The 16,615-nt window shown below is 44.4% G+C and overlaps 1 protein-coding gene across 7 annotated transcripts in view; it reads right to left on the bottom strand.

Moving 5' to 3' along the window:
• The window catches only part of OTOA (otoancorin), a 61,331-nt gene that overhangs the window by 11,494 nt on the left and 33,222 nt on the right, over positions 1-16,615 (bottom strand). For all 7 annotated transcript variants that reach the window (XM_028090391.1, XM_028090392.1, XM_088029029.1 and 4 more), the window contains 6 exons: positions 15,631-15,766; positions 14,435-14,625; positions 13,188-13,281; positions 10,150-10,279; positions 6,704-6,891; positions 4,011-4,166 (listed from right to left, as the gene is read on the bottom strand). In XM_028090391.1, coding sequence (XP_027946192.1) covers positions 4,011-4,166; positions 6,704-6,891; positions 10,150-10,279; positions 13,188-13,281; positions 14,435-14,625; positions 15,631-15,766 — 895 coding nt within the window. The remainder of the gene's footprint in view (positions 1-4,010; positions 4,167-6,703; positions 6,892-10,149; positions 10,280-13,187; positions 13,282-14,434; positions 14,626-15,630; positions 15,767-16,615) is intronic.

Raw genomic sequence — 16,615 nt, 5'->3', positions numbered from 1 at the left:
ATTTTAAAATGAAAGTGCGAAAATACGATTCAAATAAAATTACTTTGAAGATGCAGTATTAAATTGTCCTTGCCACTGGATCCTGGAAAATGCAAGCTCAGCCTGCAAGGTGATAAGCCAAAATATATTTACTTGAATGACTGGACCAGTGTATCTGTAATGATTCCAAGACAATTAATACTAACACTTTTAGGCAATATTAACCCTCTGAAAAATGAATAGCTGTAAGATTTCAATCTCTCTGTTCATCCCTCTGGCTTCTCTAATAGTTTTTTTCTCCTCTTAAATTGGTTTTTAAACTGAACTCTGTTAATGTAGTTCCACCAGGTCTGACTATTAATCTAGAAACATGCATTTAAGGGTTTGATTGGGAGCGAAAGTTGAGGAACTGACTGCAAATGATATATGCAAATGTTAGGTTTTCATATCGTCTTCAAACATATTGATAAATCTCACTGGCATCCGTGTGAATTAAAATCGGTGCAAAGGGAAATTCTCTAGTTTCTAAGTTGGATATATTTTTCTGTTTTCTCCCAGACTGTAAATATTTTAATATCTGAAGGGTGATGTGGCACTTCTCAAACAGTCAAAATCAGTCTTTATAGAATGTCAGGATGGAAGAAACCTCAGATTGCTGGGTTTAGACCGTCTTGCAAATGAGGTGAGATGCCAAAGAGAGCAAGTGTGGTGGTGGTGATGATGGTGACATCAGCAGCCACAACAATGAAAACAATTAATTTTTACTGAATTCTATGTGCCAGGCATTGTTCAAAATGTTTCACATGTATTGACTCGCGTAATCCTCACGGCCAGGGTCTTCATGCCGCCCAGCTCCGGGGTTGGGGGCGGGGTGCAATTCACATTGTGTTGTGTTTGAATGGGGCCAGAGTTATGGGACATGGCCATACTGACTCCAAAAAGCTCATGAGACTGGGGGACATCCATTGGTTTTGCCTGCCCAGCACCCATCCTCCCTTTGTTTGAGAACACCATGCTTTTCCTTGGGTGAACTACCCTGTATTTGTTTCCTCTGGAGGTTGTTCCTTCTGGAGGTTCTAGAGAGAATTTATTTCCTTGCCTTTTCTAGCTTCCAGAGGCTGCCTATAGCCACATCATCCATCTTCAGAATCAGCAGCCGAGTGCCTTCAAATCTGTGTGTCCTTCTGCGTCCCTAGTCACACGGCCTCCTGGATCTGTGGCCTCCCGTCTCCTTCTCCTAAGGACCCTTGTGATTACACTGGGCTCATCAAGAGAATCCTCCCATCTCAAGATCCTTAAATTAATCAGATCTGTAAAATCCCTTTTGCCACGTAAGGGAACATCTTCAAAGCTCGCAGGGATTGGGGCACAGATGTCTTTGGGGGCCTTATGCAGTCTCCCACCCTCCATTCCCCCTGTCAGTTCATAGGGTCATGTTGAGATGGACCCCACTCCCTGATGCATGCCTGGCCAACCAACATATTCTACTCCTGATCACAGTGACTGCTTGGGGTGGGCAACTGCACGATTGGAGTCAATGCTGGGACTTTTTCAAAAATTCATGCAAGAGGGGCTCTTTCTTTATGGGGATGCTAAGTAGATAATATGGAAAGCCGGTGTTGAATTTGACCACTAAGGGAGGGTTGCCTGAGCATGAAGATACCACAGAGCAGCTAAGACTCCCCTTTCTAGCAATACAGTGGGTTAACATCCCTCCCAGTTGAAACAATTAAATTCTGGAGAGACCTTCTTCTTTAATGCATGAAGGATTAACTGACACAGAAACCAACTTCCTAAGCAATGAGAACACTGAACAAAATCTATGAAACAACTATATTCAGACACTGGACAATGGAGAACACAGGACTATGATCCTGAAAGAGGGAACATAAATAAGGAAAGCCTGAAATTGCCCTTGCTTACTGCCAAGAAGCATTTTCCAGGCCAAGGAGCAGGAAAGGGAACCCAAACAAACCCAGTGGTCCAGCTGAGCTGAAAACATAGAGATCCAAGGTCAGAGAGGCCAGGGCACCTGTAATCTGTGGAGGGAAGTACTGGAGAGTAGAAAACTTCAGAGAGAGAGAACACCAGAAGAGAAACTTGGCAGAAGAGAGAGAGGTCTTCCCCCATCTGGCTGAGTACTGACCTCTCTACACAGACCAGGAGTGAAATCTACATAAGTTGGAAGACACATCAGAAAGTGATAGGCTGAACAATTCTCAGAGCTCATATGGAGTTGGAAAGAGATCACATTCCCACCAGCCAGAACAGAGGGGTCTGGAAATACACAGTGCATTAGGCAGAGTCTCCAGTAGAATCATGTCTGAATAATGGAGATAAGTTAACTACAGAATAAAGGTCACTCTGGACTTACCTTAATAATCCTCAAAAGGAAGCCTTGGGGCACCTGGGTGGCTCAGTCGGTGAAGCGCCTGCCTTTGCCTCAGGTCACGGTCCCAGGGTCCTGGGATCCAGCCCCACATCAGGCTCCCTGCTCTGCGGGGCGCCTGCTTCTCCTCCCTCTGCCCTTCCACCCCCACTAGTGCTCTCTCTCTCAGTCTCCCTCTCTCTCTTGCTCTGCTCTCTCTCAAATAAATAAAATCTTTAAAAAATTTTTAATTAATTAATTAATTAATTATTTAAAAAGGAAGCCTCAAAAGGATCAGACTGATTTGAAAGTAATTTAAATGTATACCAGTAGTAATCCTAAGGGGCACATCCACCCCAATGTCCATAGCAGCAATGTCCACAATAGGCAAACTATGGAAAGAGCCCAGATGTCCACCAACAGATGAATGGAAAAAGATGTGGTATATATATACAATGGAACATTACTCAGCCATCAAAAATCGAAATCTTGCCATTTGCAATGACATGGATGGAACTGGAGAGTATTACGCTAAGCGAAATAAGTCAATTAGAGAAAGACAATTATCATGTGATCTCACTGATAACGTGGAATCTAAGAAACAAAACAGAGAATCATAGGGGAAGAGAGGAAAAAATAAAACAAGATGAAACCAGAGAGGGAGACAAACCATAAGAGACTCTTAGTCATAGGAAACAAACTGAGGGTTGCTGGAGGGGAGGACACTGGAGGGATGGGGTACTGGGTGATGGACATTAAGGTGGGCATGTGATGTAATGAGCACTGTTATTATATAAGACTAATGAATCACTGACCTCTACCTCTGAAACCAATAATACATTATATTTTAATTAATTGAATTTATTTATTTACTTATTTATTTATTTTTAAAGATTTTCTTTATTTGTCAGAGAGAGAGCATGTGCACAAGCAGAGGGAGAAGCAGGGTCCCCGCTGAGCAGGGACCCTGATGTGGGGCTCGATCCCAGGACCCCGTGATCATGACCTGAGCCAAAGGCAGATGCTTAACCGACTGAGCCACCCAGGCATCCCTAATTAATTGAATTTAAATTTAAAAAATGTTTAGGGGCACCTGGGTGGCTCAGTTGTTAAGCATCTGCCTTCGGCTCAGGTCATGATCCCAGTATCCTGGGATTGAGCCCCACATCAGGCTCCCTGCTCAGCAGGAAGCCTGCTTCTCCCTCTCCCACGTCCACTGCTTGTGTTCCTGCTCTCGCTGTCTCTCTCTCTGTCAAATAAATAAATAAAATCTTTAAAAACAAAATAAATAAAATGAATTTTAAAATATTTAAAAAATATAAATGAATGAATGAATGAATGAATGAATATATGCTGGAACAAAGCCCAATACCCTTCGAAGGAGTACAACTAAATCAAGCACTCAAAAAATATAAAATTCACAATGCCCATTAGCCAGCCAGTCAAAATTACCAGCTTTGCATATAAAATAAAAATACATAACCCAAAACTAAGAGAAAAATTAGTCTATAGAAACAGACTCAGAAATAACTGATGACGGAATTAGCAGCAAAGATTTTAAAGCAGCTATTACAAATACTGTATGTTCAAGGACATAAAGGGAAATATACACAAAATTAAGACAGAAATGGAATATTTAAAAGATCAAGCAACATCTACTTACCTGTCCCAGGGTCCATTCGGTCTGCCGGCTTAGGGAAGCCACGGTATCAATGGAGCTGAGATCCAGCTGCTGCAGCTCACACTCATTAAGAGCCAGAGCAATGCGCCCCAGGGAGGTGATATGGTATTCTTTCCAGTAAGAAGGCATGTCCCAAACCTTCAAGTGAAAAAAAATCCAGATTAGACTGACCATTACTAACAGTATTTTAAACAGACATAGGGTAAATCTCTTTAACATTTGAAGTTCTCTTATAAATCAATAAGGAAAGGACTACAACTGTATATATATGTGTGTGTGTATATTGTGTGTATGTGTGTATATATATGTATGTGTGCATATATGTATGTGTGTATGTATATGTGTATATACATGTATGTGTGTGTTGTGTATATATACATGTATGTATGTATATACCTGTATGTGTATGTATATGTATGTATGTGTGTATATGTATGTATTTGTGTATATATATGTGTGTATTTATGTATGGGTGTATATATATATGTACAGGTGTATATATATATATATGGGTGTGTAGATACATGTACGTGTGTATATATACATCTATGTGTGTATATGTATGTGTGTATATATGTGTATGTGTGTATATATGTGTGTATGTGTGTATATGTGTGTGTGCGTGTGTATGCATGCATGTGTATATATGCATGTGTGTGTATATACATGCAGGTGTGTATATGTTTATGTGTATATGCATGTGCGTATGTGTGTATACATGCATGTGTGTGCATGCATGTGTGTGCGTGTACATGCATATGTGTATTATACATGTGTGTACATGCATGTGTGTATTTACGTGTATGTGTGTTTGTATGTATATACACATGTGTGTGTGCGTGTGTGTGTATGTGTGTATGTATGCATGCATGTGTATGTGCGTGCATGTGTATATATGTGTGTATATATGTGTGTGGGTGTATACATTTGTATGGGTGTATATATATGTGTGTGTGTGTATATGCATGTGTGTATATATATGTATGTGTGTATATATATATGTATGTGTATACACACACACACACACACACAAGTGCAGTATATAGACACATATATACACAAACACAAAAGACATGAACAGAACAACTTTTTATCACAGGAATTTATTGGTCTGATTTCTTGGCCCTCATCTTGAACTGGCCACACACAGGGTCCCTGGCCAGTGGACTAAGGTTTTGTCTAAGATGACAAGGACAACTCAGGGGATGTGAGGGAGGGTGCTTTTATCTTCCTTATTGTAGTTTGAGGTTTTGATCTTTACTGGCTAAAGAGGCCATTTATCTTTGTAAGCACAAAACATTTTTGCTTTCTCCAGTTTTCTGCTAATGGTGAAAGAATAGAAGCAAATAAAGTTTTACTGATTTTGGGGGAAAAAAAGATTAACAAGAAATTCACAAAAGAAGAAACAGACATGGAAAAAAGTTCAATCTTGGTCATAATTTTTTAAGTTCTACATTAACAACAATCAGAGAATACCATGTTAGCTGATCATACTGATAAGGAATAAAAAGATCAATCATTTATGGTGTTGAAAAAATATGTGGTAAAGGATACTCTCATTTATTGATATTGAGAATATAAATCAGTACATAATTTTTGGAAGGGAATTTGGTTATGCATATCAATAGCTTCTAAAATATTTATACACTTTGACCCCAAATATCCACCTCTGGGAATTTAGCCTAAGTAAATAATGAGAGACAAATGCCCCCCAAAATATGTACAAAATATGTACCTTGAGGCATTAAAAAATATAAGCAACCTAAAAGTCTACCAGTTTGCTAAATAAATAAGGACCAGAAAAAAAAGGACCAACCATAATATGAAATATTATATAACTATTTAAAATGCTGATATAAATTTATATTTCTGATATGGAAAAATATGCATTTATACCGTTGGGTGTTGACAGCAAGTTATTGAATAGTGGGTGAGCATGATATTATTTTTTTCTAACATATATGTGTGAGTATACATGAAATATATAAATACATTTTATACACATACACAGAAGTCTGGGGGAGCTTCAGGTGACTATACCAAAACAGTAACAGTGTTTATCTCTGGGTAGAAGATTATGACGGATTTTCTTTTTTATTACTTGTCCAACTTTTCTACAATAAACTTGGGTCATTTATATAAAAAAGAGTTATAAAAATAATTTTAAGGAACTTAATGTCTTTACCCCACAAGGATAACCAGATAGTCTACAACTATCCAAATGGCTGAAACAAGCCACTCAAAGGGAACTTTATAAAGATGGAAAAAGACTTGTAGTCTCCGTTTTACTCCTTCCTACTACATTTTCAGACAAATTTGCAATGGATTCTGAGAAAATCTGCTGTAAGCAGCAATTGAGATTCTCCAAGTGGAGAAAGAAAAGGCACCATTCCTGGAAACCGTCTCAGAGGCACCAGAACACCCACAGAACTTTTTACTGAGTGTCCATGAGATGCCAAGACACATCTCTGTTCTCTGCTACAGCCCTGAGAAGGAGGAACTAGAAATTTCTCAGATGTGGAGCACACACCTATGGCACTGAGTTGATACAGAGAAATTACAATGGCACAACGCACGTGAAAACTCCCTGAGGTGGGTTCTACACACAGAAGTGCTGGGACCGTCATGCTGGGGTTTCCCTCTCTTGAAAGCTCCCTCCCTGAGGTGGGCTTTACCTGTAATGCCTTCTCCTTTAGGGTCATCAGCTGAGGCAGGCTGAAACCCCTGACGGCCCCCAGAAGCTCCACGCTCCTGATGAACGTCTGTTCCTCCATGCAGAGCAGGTCCTGGGGGGCCCAGCAGGCATTGGCTTCCGCCAACTTGAAGATGTCACCAGAAGAAGGAGCTATGACTCCATGGCAACCTCAAGAACGGGGAGGAAGAGAAGAAAGAGAGCTTCAGGGAATGTTAGTCTTTATTGAAATGAGTAATCTCCTTGTCCGGGTGGATTTATTCATGAGAGGCAGCATAGCGTAGACACTGAGAGCAGGGATGCCGGGAGCAGCTGGAATCCCACTTCTGCCACTTCTTGCTAATTATCTGGTAACAAAATCACCGAAATGCCAAATTTTGCACAGCCACATGCACACAGTAGCAGCTCTGTCACATTACAGTGGGGCTCCTAATCGCCTGGAGGGCAGTGGGAGCTGGTGGTGAACAGTTCTGGCTTCAGATTCAAATCCAAAGCTATTTAACCCCTCTCTGCCTCAGTTCCCTCATCAGTAAAATGAGGATAAAATTATCTCATCAGATTTTTGGAAGGATTAAATGTATTATTATATATGAAGCACTTAGAACGATGCCAGGTATACAGTAAGCACTCAATACTTGTAAGCTATTTTTATTAGTTCTGTTACCAGCAGCTGCCACCGCACATTTGTTTGCAACCCAGAGTTAAGGCATCCAGAATTATGAGGAAGAAACAGTCCTATTTAAGTGTGGTAAGGGTGGGATGCCTGGGTGGCTCAGTGGGTTAAGCGTCTGCCTTCGGCTCAGGTCATGATCTCAGGGTCCTGGGACCGAGTCCCACACTGGCCTCCCTGCTCAGCAGGGGGTCTGCTTCTCCCTCTGCCTGCTACTCCCCATGCTTGTGTGTGTGTGCTTGTGCGCACTCTCTCCCTCAAATAAATAAATAGAATCTTTAAGTGTGGGAAGGAAGAACGATTTGCCATCATGGAGGCTATGGTCTTCCCACTTTCTGGGAAAGAGGAGAAATGGGCCTGTTGCATTTTCCTTTGCAACAGGAGAAAACCCATCCATTTCAGTCTTTGACTAAGTTGAACATCACCTGGTCAAACCAGTTAACATCATCAACACACAAATGGGATATTTCTCCCCAATGTGCTCAACCTGGGAGAAAACCCAAGGCTCCTTGTCTTTTTTTTTTTTTTTTAATTCATTTATTTGAGAGAGATGTATAGAGAGAGCAAGCACCTAGGGAGAGTGAGAAGGAGAAGCAGACTCCCCACTGATCAGAGAGCCAGATGCGGGGCTCGATCCCAGGACCCTGGGATCATGACCCAAGCCAAAGGCAGACGCTAAACCAACTGAGCCACCCAGGTGTTCCCCCAAGGCTCCTTGTCTGGAGAGCAATCCTGGCTTTCCTGTCTTAGCAGCCGTCCACCTCTGAGGCTCACAGACTCACCAGCACCACCTGAGCCAGAACATTCCCAAGCCCTGTGGCCACTCCATTTTCACTGCCTCTCAATGGCAACTCACTGGACTCCAGTCAAGAGGCGAAAGTGGACCAGACTGAGGTTGCCACGTGTGGTCCTCAAACATCTTTACCACAAAAGACACATCCTTCCTAGACTCCCCCAACTCCACCCCCACTTTCCAATGAAAACAGGATCCAGTGATAGTACAGAATTAGAGAGGAACAAAATGGTTATACCTTGTGGCGGGGACTTGGTCTTATCCTGCTGTGGTCCCTGCCTGGCACACAGTAGGTGTTTAGCAAATATTGGTTGAATGAATCAACACACAAATTAACTAAAATGAAACGAACTAGTAATTCTGCTATGCCATTAATTACTGTAAGCACAGCAATAATGAATATCCAGAACCACGGAAGAAAACTCCAACAATGCAGTCCTAACAGAGGGTCCTCCCCAGAGTGTGGCAAGTCTTACTTTCGCACGCCCGCACGCACAGAGCAGGTGGGCTGCCATGTGACAAGTGACTGCTGGGCTGTGAGAGCAGGAGGAGCTAATGGCGATCGCCACCAGCTCTGGGCACAGATCCAAGAGCTGCCATTCCTCACTCCATGACTTTGGCCAAGTCTCTTAATCTCTCTCTGAACCTCAGTTCACTGTGTCAAGGAAAGGGAAGCAAGCACAGCACCCACATCACAGGACAGGGGTGCACGGAGAGAGGACCACCCGAGTTAAACACAAATCGGATCGTGACACTTCTTTGCTTGGTGCCTCCATGAGACCCCAACTCAAAGACAAAGAAAGTCCTTAGGGCTTCCTTTATAAGGCCCTCTGTGGCCTTGTCTCTCGTGCACTCCAGTCCCACTGGCCTCTCATGTCCCATTCCTTTCTGTTCCTGTCACACTTCCGTTTGCCTGGAAGACTGCAACGCCACATGTCCAAGCAGCCCATGCTCACGATCCCCGGGGCTTTCCCAAAACGTCCCCTTCTCAGCGAAACCTACCTCCACGGTTTTCTTTGCAAATTATAACCTCCCACCCCCCACTCCCTGACCCCTTCCTTGCCTTGCTTTCTTTTCCTTCTTGGCACTTACCATCCCCCAAAATACTATGTCTTTTATTTACTGTGTGTGTGATTCATTGTCGGGTACCCACCCCCACAGCCCAGCCCCTTGAAAGTAAGTCCTCTGAGGACAGGGATTTTTGTCCGTTTTGTCCACACAGTCAGTGCTCAATAATTATTTTTTGCAAGAAAGCAAGCAAGCACTGACTGCCAGCTATTCTTATTACAATTATGATTGGGTCCGATTAACCTTGTCCCCTCCTGCTTGGCACCAAGTCTGTGCTCAGTGGGTGCACAAAAATCATAAAAAGAGCTAACACCTATGGAGCATTTCCTACACTGCCCAGCACTGTTGTGAACACCTTTACAGGTTTCTTTTTTCTTTTTTTTTAAGATTTTATTTATTTATTTGACAGAGACAGACACAGCGAGAGCGGGAACACAAGCAGGGGGAGTGGGAGAGGGAGACCTTTACAGGTTTCAATCCACTAACCCTCATAACAACCTAAGGAGATCGGGACTTTCACTCTCCCCATCTTACAGAGGATGAACACAGAGGCACAGAGAGGTTAAAGGGCTTACCCAAAGTCCCACAGCCAGTAAGCAACAGACCCAGGGTTCACAGCCTGGCCCCAGCACTGCAATACACTGTCACTCAGCCATTTACACCCTTTAAGTCAATTCTTTTGAAATGTTTGTTGCCATGGACTGGCCTGGGTAAGGAGTACAAGATGTGATTCCAAATCACTTTACTACAGGGGTCATTCTTTGGCCTGTGGCTTTTTGCCATGATGCTTTGCAAACATTGCATCCAATCCCCTGGACAAAGGAGGCCTCTGGATGCCAGGGACTCAGGCCAAACACCTGATGCTCAGCTCCAGCTGAGACACCCCAGAAACACTCACCGGGGCTGGGGGCAGAGCTGGGGCTCTTCTCACTGTTGTTCCGAACAGAGTCAAAGACAACCCAGAGGAATTCTTGAGGGGGCATGGTCCCGGCTGTCTTGGAAGCTGTCTGCTGAAGGATATCTGGAAACTGTGTGCAGGAAAGAGGAAGGAGGAGAAACAAATAATAATTAAAGCACATTAAACACAGATTTACACTGTGATACTACTTACTCCCTTCCTCAGGGATTGTGTTTCTTCTATAGCAGCTTCTTATATAATTGCATCCCCTAGCTCAACTAACTTGGTCTCTACAAAGAATCATACAAAATAATACTTAACCCCATTAGCAATCCACTAAATGTTCAATACCACAAGTATATATTGTTTTTCACCCATCTGATTACCAAAAATAAAAGAAAGTGAGAATACCTAAAAATAAGATGAAGTGATAACACTTAATGCTGAGCAAAATGCAGTAAATACGCAAACTTATTCTTCTATGGGACTGTTAAATGGTACAGAATTACTGGAGCAACCTGGTAAGATCTATAAAAAATGTAGGAGAGCCTACCCCGTTTTGGTCTGGTATTGTTTTTAAATTTTTACTAAACTTTACATTCAACATAAAAAGGAGAAAGAGAGGGGGCGCCTGGGTGGCTCAGTGGGTTGAGCATTCAACTCTTGATTTTGGCTCAGGTCGTGATCTTGTGGTTGTGGGACTGGGCTCCATGCTCAGCGGGGAGTCTGCTTGAGATTTTCTCTCTCTCTCCCTCTCCCTCTGCCCCTACCTGCCCTCCTCATGCTCTTTTTTTCTCTCTCTCTCAAATAATTAAATAAATTTTTTTTTTTTTAAGTAGAAAGAGAGGATGCTCTCTAATTCTGAGTGGAGACTACCGATGAGGGAGCTTCCAGTTGCCCTGGAGAAGATGCCATTTCTCATCTAGAACCAGTGCGATTTGTCAAGACCCAGGATATTATTGGTAGGCCCAACAATGAGTCCAGAGCATTTATCAAACTCTCCCACACAGCTATGCGTCGCTAGGTCTCACTCTGTCCAAAGAGAAAGCCCCTCAGGTTATAATAGCTCCTCTTTCAATTCTAACCTTCAGAATTAGTGTCCCACTCTAAACCAGTTGTTCCCCATCCTAGCTGTAGGTGACAATGACCTGGGAAATCTCTGGACACCAGGCCCCACCCCGAAGATTCTAAGACCATTGGCCTGGGGTAGGGGCCATGTAGGTGTCGTTTTAGAATCTCTCCAGTGATTGTCATGTGCAGCTAAGGTCACAAGCAACTCACAAGAGGCATAGTTAACTTTTAAAAAGCAAAATGCACAGCAGAGTGAATGGTATTTTCCATTCTGTATTTTTTAAGGGAAGAACATATATAAGTAGGAGGAGGATTTTCCTGAAAGGGTGCAGAAAAATCTGGGAAGAGTGATCACCTCTGGGGAGACAGGCTGGGGACCTAGAAGTGGTGGTGGAGGAGAAACTTGCTGTCATCCTGTAGCTTTGGGTATAGTTGAAATGTCTTAACCAGGAGCATGTATTACTTGTCTTATTAAATATTTCAGTCATTAAAAATAAAATAGAATAATACAACACAACAGCCATGTAGCCACACCTAACTTAAGAAATAAAAGATCACAAATATGGTTGATTGGTCCTTCCCTCCCTCTTTGGTCTCCTTCCTTCCCCAGAAGTAACCAGCACCCTGAATTTGGCATTAACCATTCTCATGCACTTCTAAACTTGACTTAACATCTAGAACTGTTTTTGCATGTGCTTAAAATTAATGTAACTATTTTCATGATAAAAAAAACACCACTATTAAAGCATTTTCATAGTGAAAAAAATTTTAACTAGTATTTGTTTGTTTATTTAGTATCCTACTGTATGTACTCTTTTGCAACTCACCTTTTTTAACCCTGCACTATGTTTCTGAGATTTAACTGTATTGAGATAAAACTTTTTCAATTTCAAAAGTTGATCTTTAGAAGATAAGTATATAATATACATGCATCTGCTACTTATGACTATGTGGACACCACAGAAGACGGTTTTACCATGCCTGGACACTGGAATGTACACTGTGTGTGAACCTGGGTGATACGCTGTGTATTCAGGTTCTGCAGAGCACGTATGACAACGTACATCTTGCATGCGCACGTGCGGGGATGAGAGTGTGTGGATGTGCCTTGCAGTCCATCTGAGTCTCGTCCAGCAAATACTTACTCCCTCCCCACTCTCCACTTCTGCATGAAGGAGACTACTTCCTGCCCCCTGAGGTTGAGCTTGGTCATGTGACCTGCTTTGGCCAATGGAAAGTGACAGTGCCGTTTCCCAGGGGAGGCCTTAAAGGAAGTTGCACTCTGGTGCTCCCTCCTTTGGAGTTTCAGACCTCCATGGCGTGAAGAACAAGCGCCAGGTAGCCTGAGCCCCAGAAGCAGACTCTGGAAGCAGAGCGGTCCTGGTGACCCACAGACCAGTCCTCAAGAAATTAATACTTATTGTTGTGTGCCAATGAGATCATGTGGCTTGATTATACAGCAAAAAGATGACAAATTGGTACCTGTTTGGCACAGCTCTTGGCCTACGCTAACTTCTGGAGAGTTGCTCCAAGCAAAGTGTGTGTCCAAAGGCAATGCTCCATAAGGATTTGGTTTTGGATTAAATGTGTTTACACATGCGATTGCACACACTGGACATATATGTGCATGTGTATATGGCACTGCTGAATATTAGCCCTCAAACAGGCATGCATGTGGGGAGCACACAGATAGCAAGGTGGTAACTGACCTACAGCTCCCAGTCTGGGCACGTGTGCCCGGACGGAGGGCCATGTGAAAAGCCCAGAGTTGGTTTCGCTGCTGTCTCACTCCCTTTTCCCAAACCTTGGGTATCCTGGAGCAGAGCTGGGAACATCTGAGCCCTTTGAGGCAGGGAGGAAGGTTCCAGAAAGCAAACAGGCAGTAAACCCAAGGGGGAGTATAACTGACCACACTTTCTCTCCCCTTCAAACCCCTTCAGCCTTCCAAAGATGGAACACAGAGGTACCTTTGTGGCAACAGAGCTTAATTCATCTGCTGAAAAAAGTACTAGAAAGGGTCCCAAGTCCTTTGTCGTCTCGGCCGTCCAGTTCTGGGGAAGTCTAGGAAAAGAAGATAAGCAGTCATCTGAAACACCGCACTGTTTTCTCTGTCTCCCAGCATCCTTTTCTTGCAGGAACAGGCCAACTTCATACCTGGGCAAGTCCCATTTCCCTGACCAAGAGAACAGGCATGTGACGCAGGGTAGCACATACAGGACACCAGGTCACCCTTGGGAATTTTGTTGGAACTACTGGAGAAGCCCTCTTCCTCCTGGTATCTCTGGCAGTAAAGAGAATACTGGAAGTTGTTCCCATTACCAAGTAAAGAGAATAGAGGCCACACCAAGGAACACAGAGCTGAGGGCTGGGAGGAGCATATTCCCAACAACATCACTTGAGCCTCTGGATCCAGTCAGGCCTGGAGTATACCCCTGGAGTTTTCCATTACATTCTGTTTCTGAACTCAATAAATTCCCACTTCTTTTTTAGCTTGAATTGTTGGAACTTCTGTCACTTACAGCACAGCCTGTACTTCCTCTTCCATTACTGTCCCCATTCTACAGATGTAGAAATTAAAGTGCAAAAAGATTAAATAGCTTTTCCCGGGTCACATAGACAATAGAGCGTACCACCACGTACACAAAACTTGAACCCAAGGAGTCGGCCTCTAGAGTCCATGTCCCATGTGCCTGGGACAGAGTAATTACTCCAGAAACATCTGCTGTTTTTAACCGCTGACTGATGGCTAGGTCCTACTCAAATACCCGCCCCAACTTCAGAAGACTCTACATGAGAAAAAACAGTTCTGTGTCCGTCCCCTCCCCTGCCCAGAGCTGCCCCAGACCCAGAGCTGACAATGCTTTGATCATCGGCATTACTGTTACTGTTTGTTGTTGTTATTACACAAGAATAAGGATGCACCTCCTTGCATTTGTAAAGTGCCAGCTTTCATAACTCCTGTCCTTAAATGTGCCAAGATCGTACTGGTGACAACCACAGACGCCTACAGAGCAGCTACTGTCCTCACTTTACAGGGCATCTGAAGCCCAAAAAAGAAAGGTCACATTTCTAGAATAAACGAAAGCGGCTAACCTTGCGCTAAGCAAGAGACTCTCTTGTTTGGAGGGCAGGAGCACCAGGGTTCGGCACCCCTTGTGCAGCGCTCAGCCCCCCACCCTCCCCATCCCCGGGGCCAAGCCTGGCCCCTCCTCACCCGTGCTGTTCCAGGAGCCTGAGCCTCACCGCAGCCTTCTGCTCGGGGCTAAGGTCTGGGCAGTCTCTGAGCCCGTGCAGGGCTGTGGCCCAGGCCGGAGTGGAGACCCCACGGTGGAGGACGGCTGCCGGCAAGTGGCAGAGCAGTTTGCCCACGATGTCTACCGCGTACTCATCAGCAATGAAGTTGTCCTGAAACCGACAAGCGGAGCTGATGGGAAGATCCAGCAGGGCTCAAGATCGTGACCCCTCCACAACACATCCCAATCCCCAACCTCGTGAAGAGGTTCCGGGACCTGAATCACCCACCCTACCATGGACTAGAAGAGACAGCACAGGGTCTGATTTTACCCCAGGGAGGCAGGCCTTGGAAGTCTAGGAGGCCCCACCAAGGAGCCGGTGTGGGCAGAAGACTTGGCACGTGGTGAACACTCTATAAATGAGGACTGACGTCATTGTTGGTGCCATTGCTCTGAGGATACCCCAGAGTTCAACGACCATGCTAATAATACTACAGCAAGAATAAAAACAGCACTTCAAAATCTGTATGGGACTTGAAAGCCTCTAAAGCTCTTTCCCCAATGACAAAAGGAGATAGATAACATTTGAATATTTAACACATGCCAGGCAGTGTTCTAAGAGCTTACACTTCCTAATCTTCATCTTCAAAGTAACTGTAAGAGGTAAGTACTAATATCACCCACTTTTTAAAGATAAAGAAACTGCCAGCCAGTGGCAAGCCTAGGGGTCACACTCAGACAATGTGCCCTTTGGGCCTTGGCATTGAACAATTTATTGCCTATTTCATGCCCTCAATAACTGTGCAGGAAGTGCTCTTGCACCCATCTTAGGGATGAGAAGACTGAGGCTCAAGGAGGGGAATAACTTGCTGGAAGCCACATAACCAATTACCGCCAGAGGCCAGCCTAGATCCCAGACTGTGTACTGTGATCTTTCTAGTCCCCCAGAGCAGCCTCCCATCGTTCAAGCCCCAGGATGGCAGTCCTCAGAACTGATGGCCAAGACTGCCCCACCCAGGGTCCCAGGGCCAGCTCTGAGACCCACAAGTCAGACTTCAGGCCATCACCACAAGCTCAAGGTCCCAGCCAGATCCCCCGAGGGCTCCCCAGGATAGCCATAGACACCCAGAGAGGAAAGAATATCAGGGAAAGCGTCACCCAAGAAGAGTTTCCTTACCAGGCACTGCTGTACCTTCCTAAGGACTGAATTCTTTTTGTGGGAATCTAAAACCAAGGAGTCCAACTGACTCTTCCCCAGGCTGATCAGAAACGGTACACACTGGGAAGCTGGGACAGAAGCCAGGTAGCGAGCCCTGGAAAGAGACGGGGAGAATGAGAGGGGGAAAACAATGGCAGCTCTGCATTTGCCCCTGAAATCAGCCTCCACATGCCCAAGAGCTTATCCCAGGGCTGTTCTATAAATGTTTGTTCTCCCCAGGGATGTTGTGGCTCCTCTTGTGATGGAGCAAGCCTCCCACCCACCACGCCCCTCTTCTGTGGGCAGGGAAACAGATGTCCCATCCTGCCTCTCTTCTACACCCAAGTAGCATCAATCAGAGAATGGGGTCTCCATAAACATATGTTGAGGGGTGCCTGGTTGGCTCAGTCCTTAATCCTCTGCCTTCGTTTCTAGTCATGATCTCAGGGTCCTGGGATCGAGCCCCGCATGGGGTTCCCTGCTCAGCAGGGAGCCTGCTTCTCCCTCTCCCACTCCTCCTGCTTGTGTTCCCTCTCTCGCTGTGTCTCTCTCTGTCAAATAAATAAATAAAATCTTAAAAAAAATATGTTGCCTGATGGACTGGTTGAGGGGAGATGAAGAGAAAGAAAAAGAAAAGGTAGGGACGCCTGGGTGGCTCAGTTGGTTGAGTGTCTGCCTTCGGCTCAGGTCATGATCCCGGGGTCCTGGGATCGAGCCCTGCATCGGACTTCCTGCTCAGCGGGAGCCTTCTTCTCCCTCTGCCTCTGCTGTTCCCCCTGCCTGTGCTGTCTGGCTCTCTCAAATAAATAAACTCTTAAAAAAAAAAGAAGAAGAAGAAAAAGTAGAAGTAAGAGATAAAGAACAGAGAGAATAAGATAGAAAGTGAGAAAGAAAGACAAGGAGAGAGCAGGAAAAAGTAAGAGAAATGACACCTGATTCTGGCATCTCCAGTCCAGAACACCCC

This window comes from Eumetopias jubatus, unplaced genomic scaffold (genome assembly GCF_037043125.1).
Source record: "Eumetopias jubatus isolate StellerSeaLion01/CBP00866 unplaced genomic scaffold, mEumJub1_p1.0 scaffold_12, whole genome shotgun sequence".
In the NCBI taxonomy this organism is placed as follows: Eukaryota; Metazoa; Chordata; class Mammalia; order Carnivora; family Otariidae; genus Eumetopias; species Eumetopias jubatus.
Note: the sequence above shows the minus strand (reverse complement) of the source record. Positions and strands in the feature narration are given on the sequence as shown.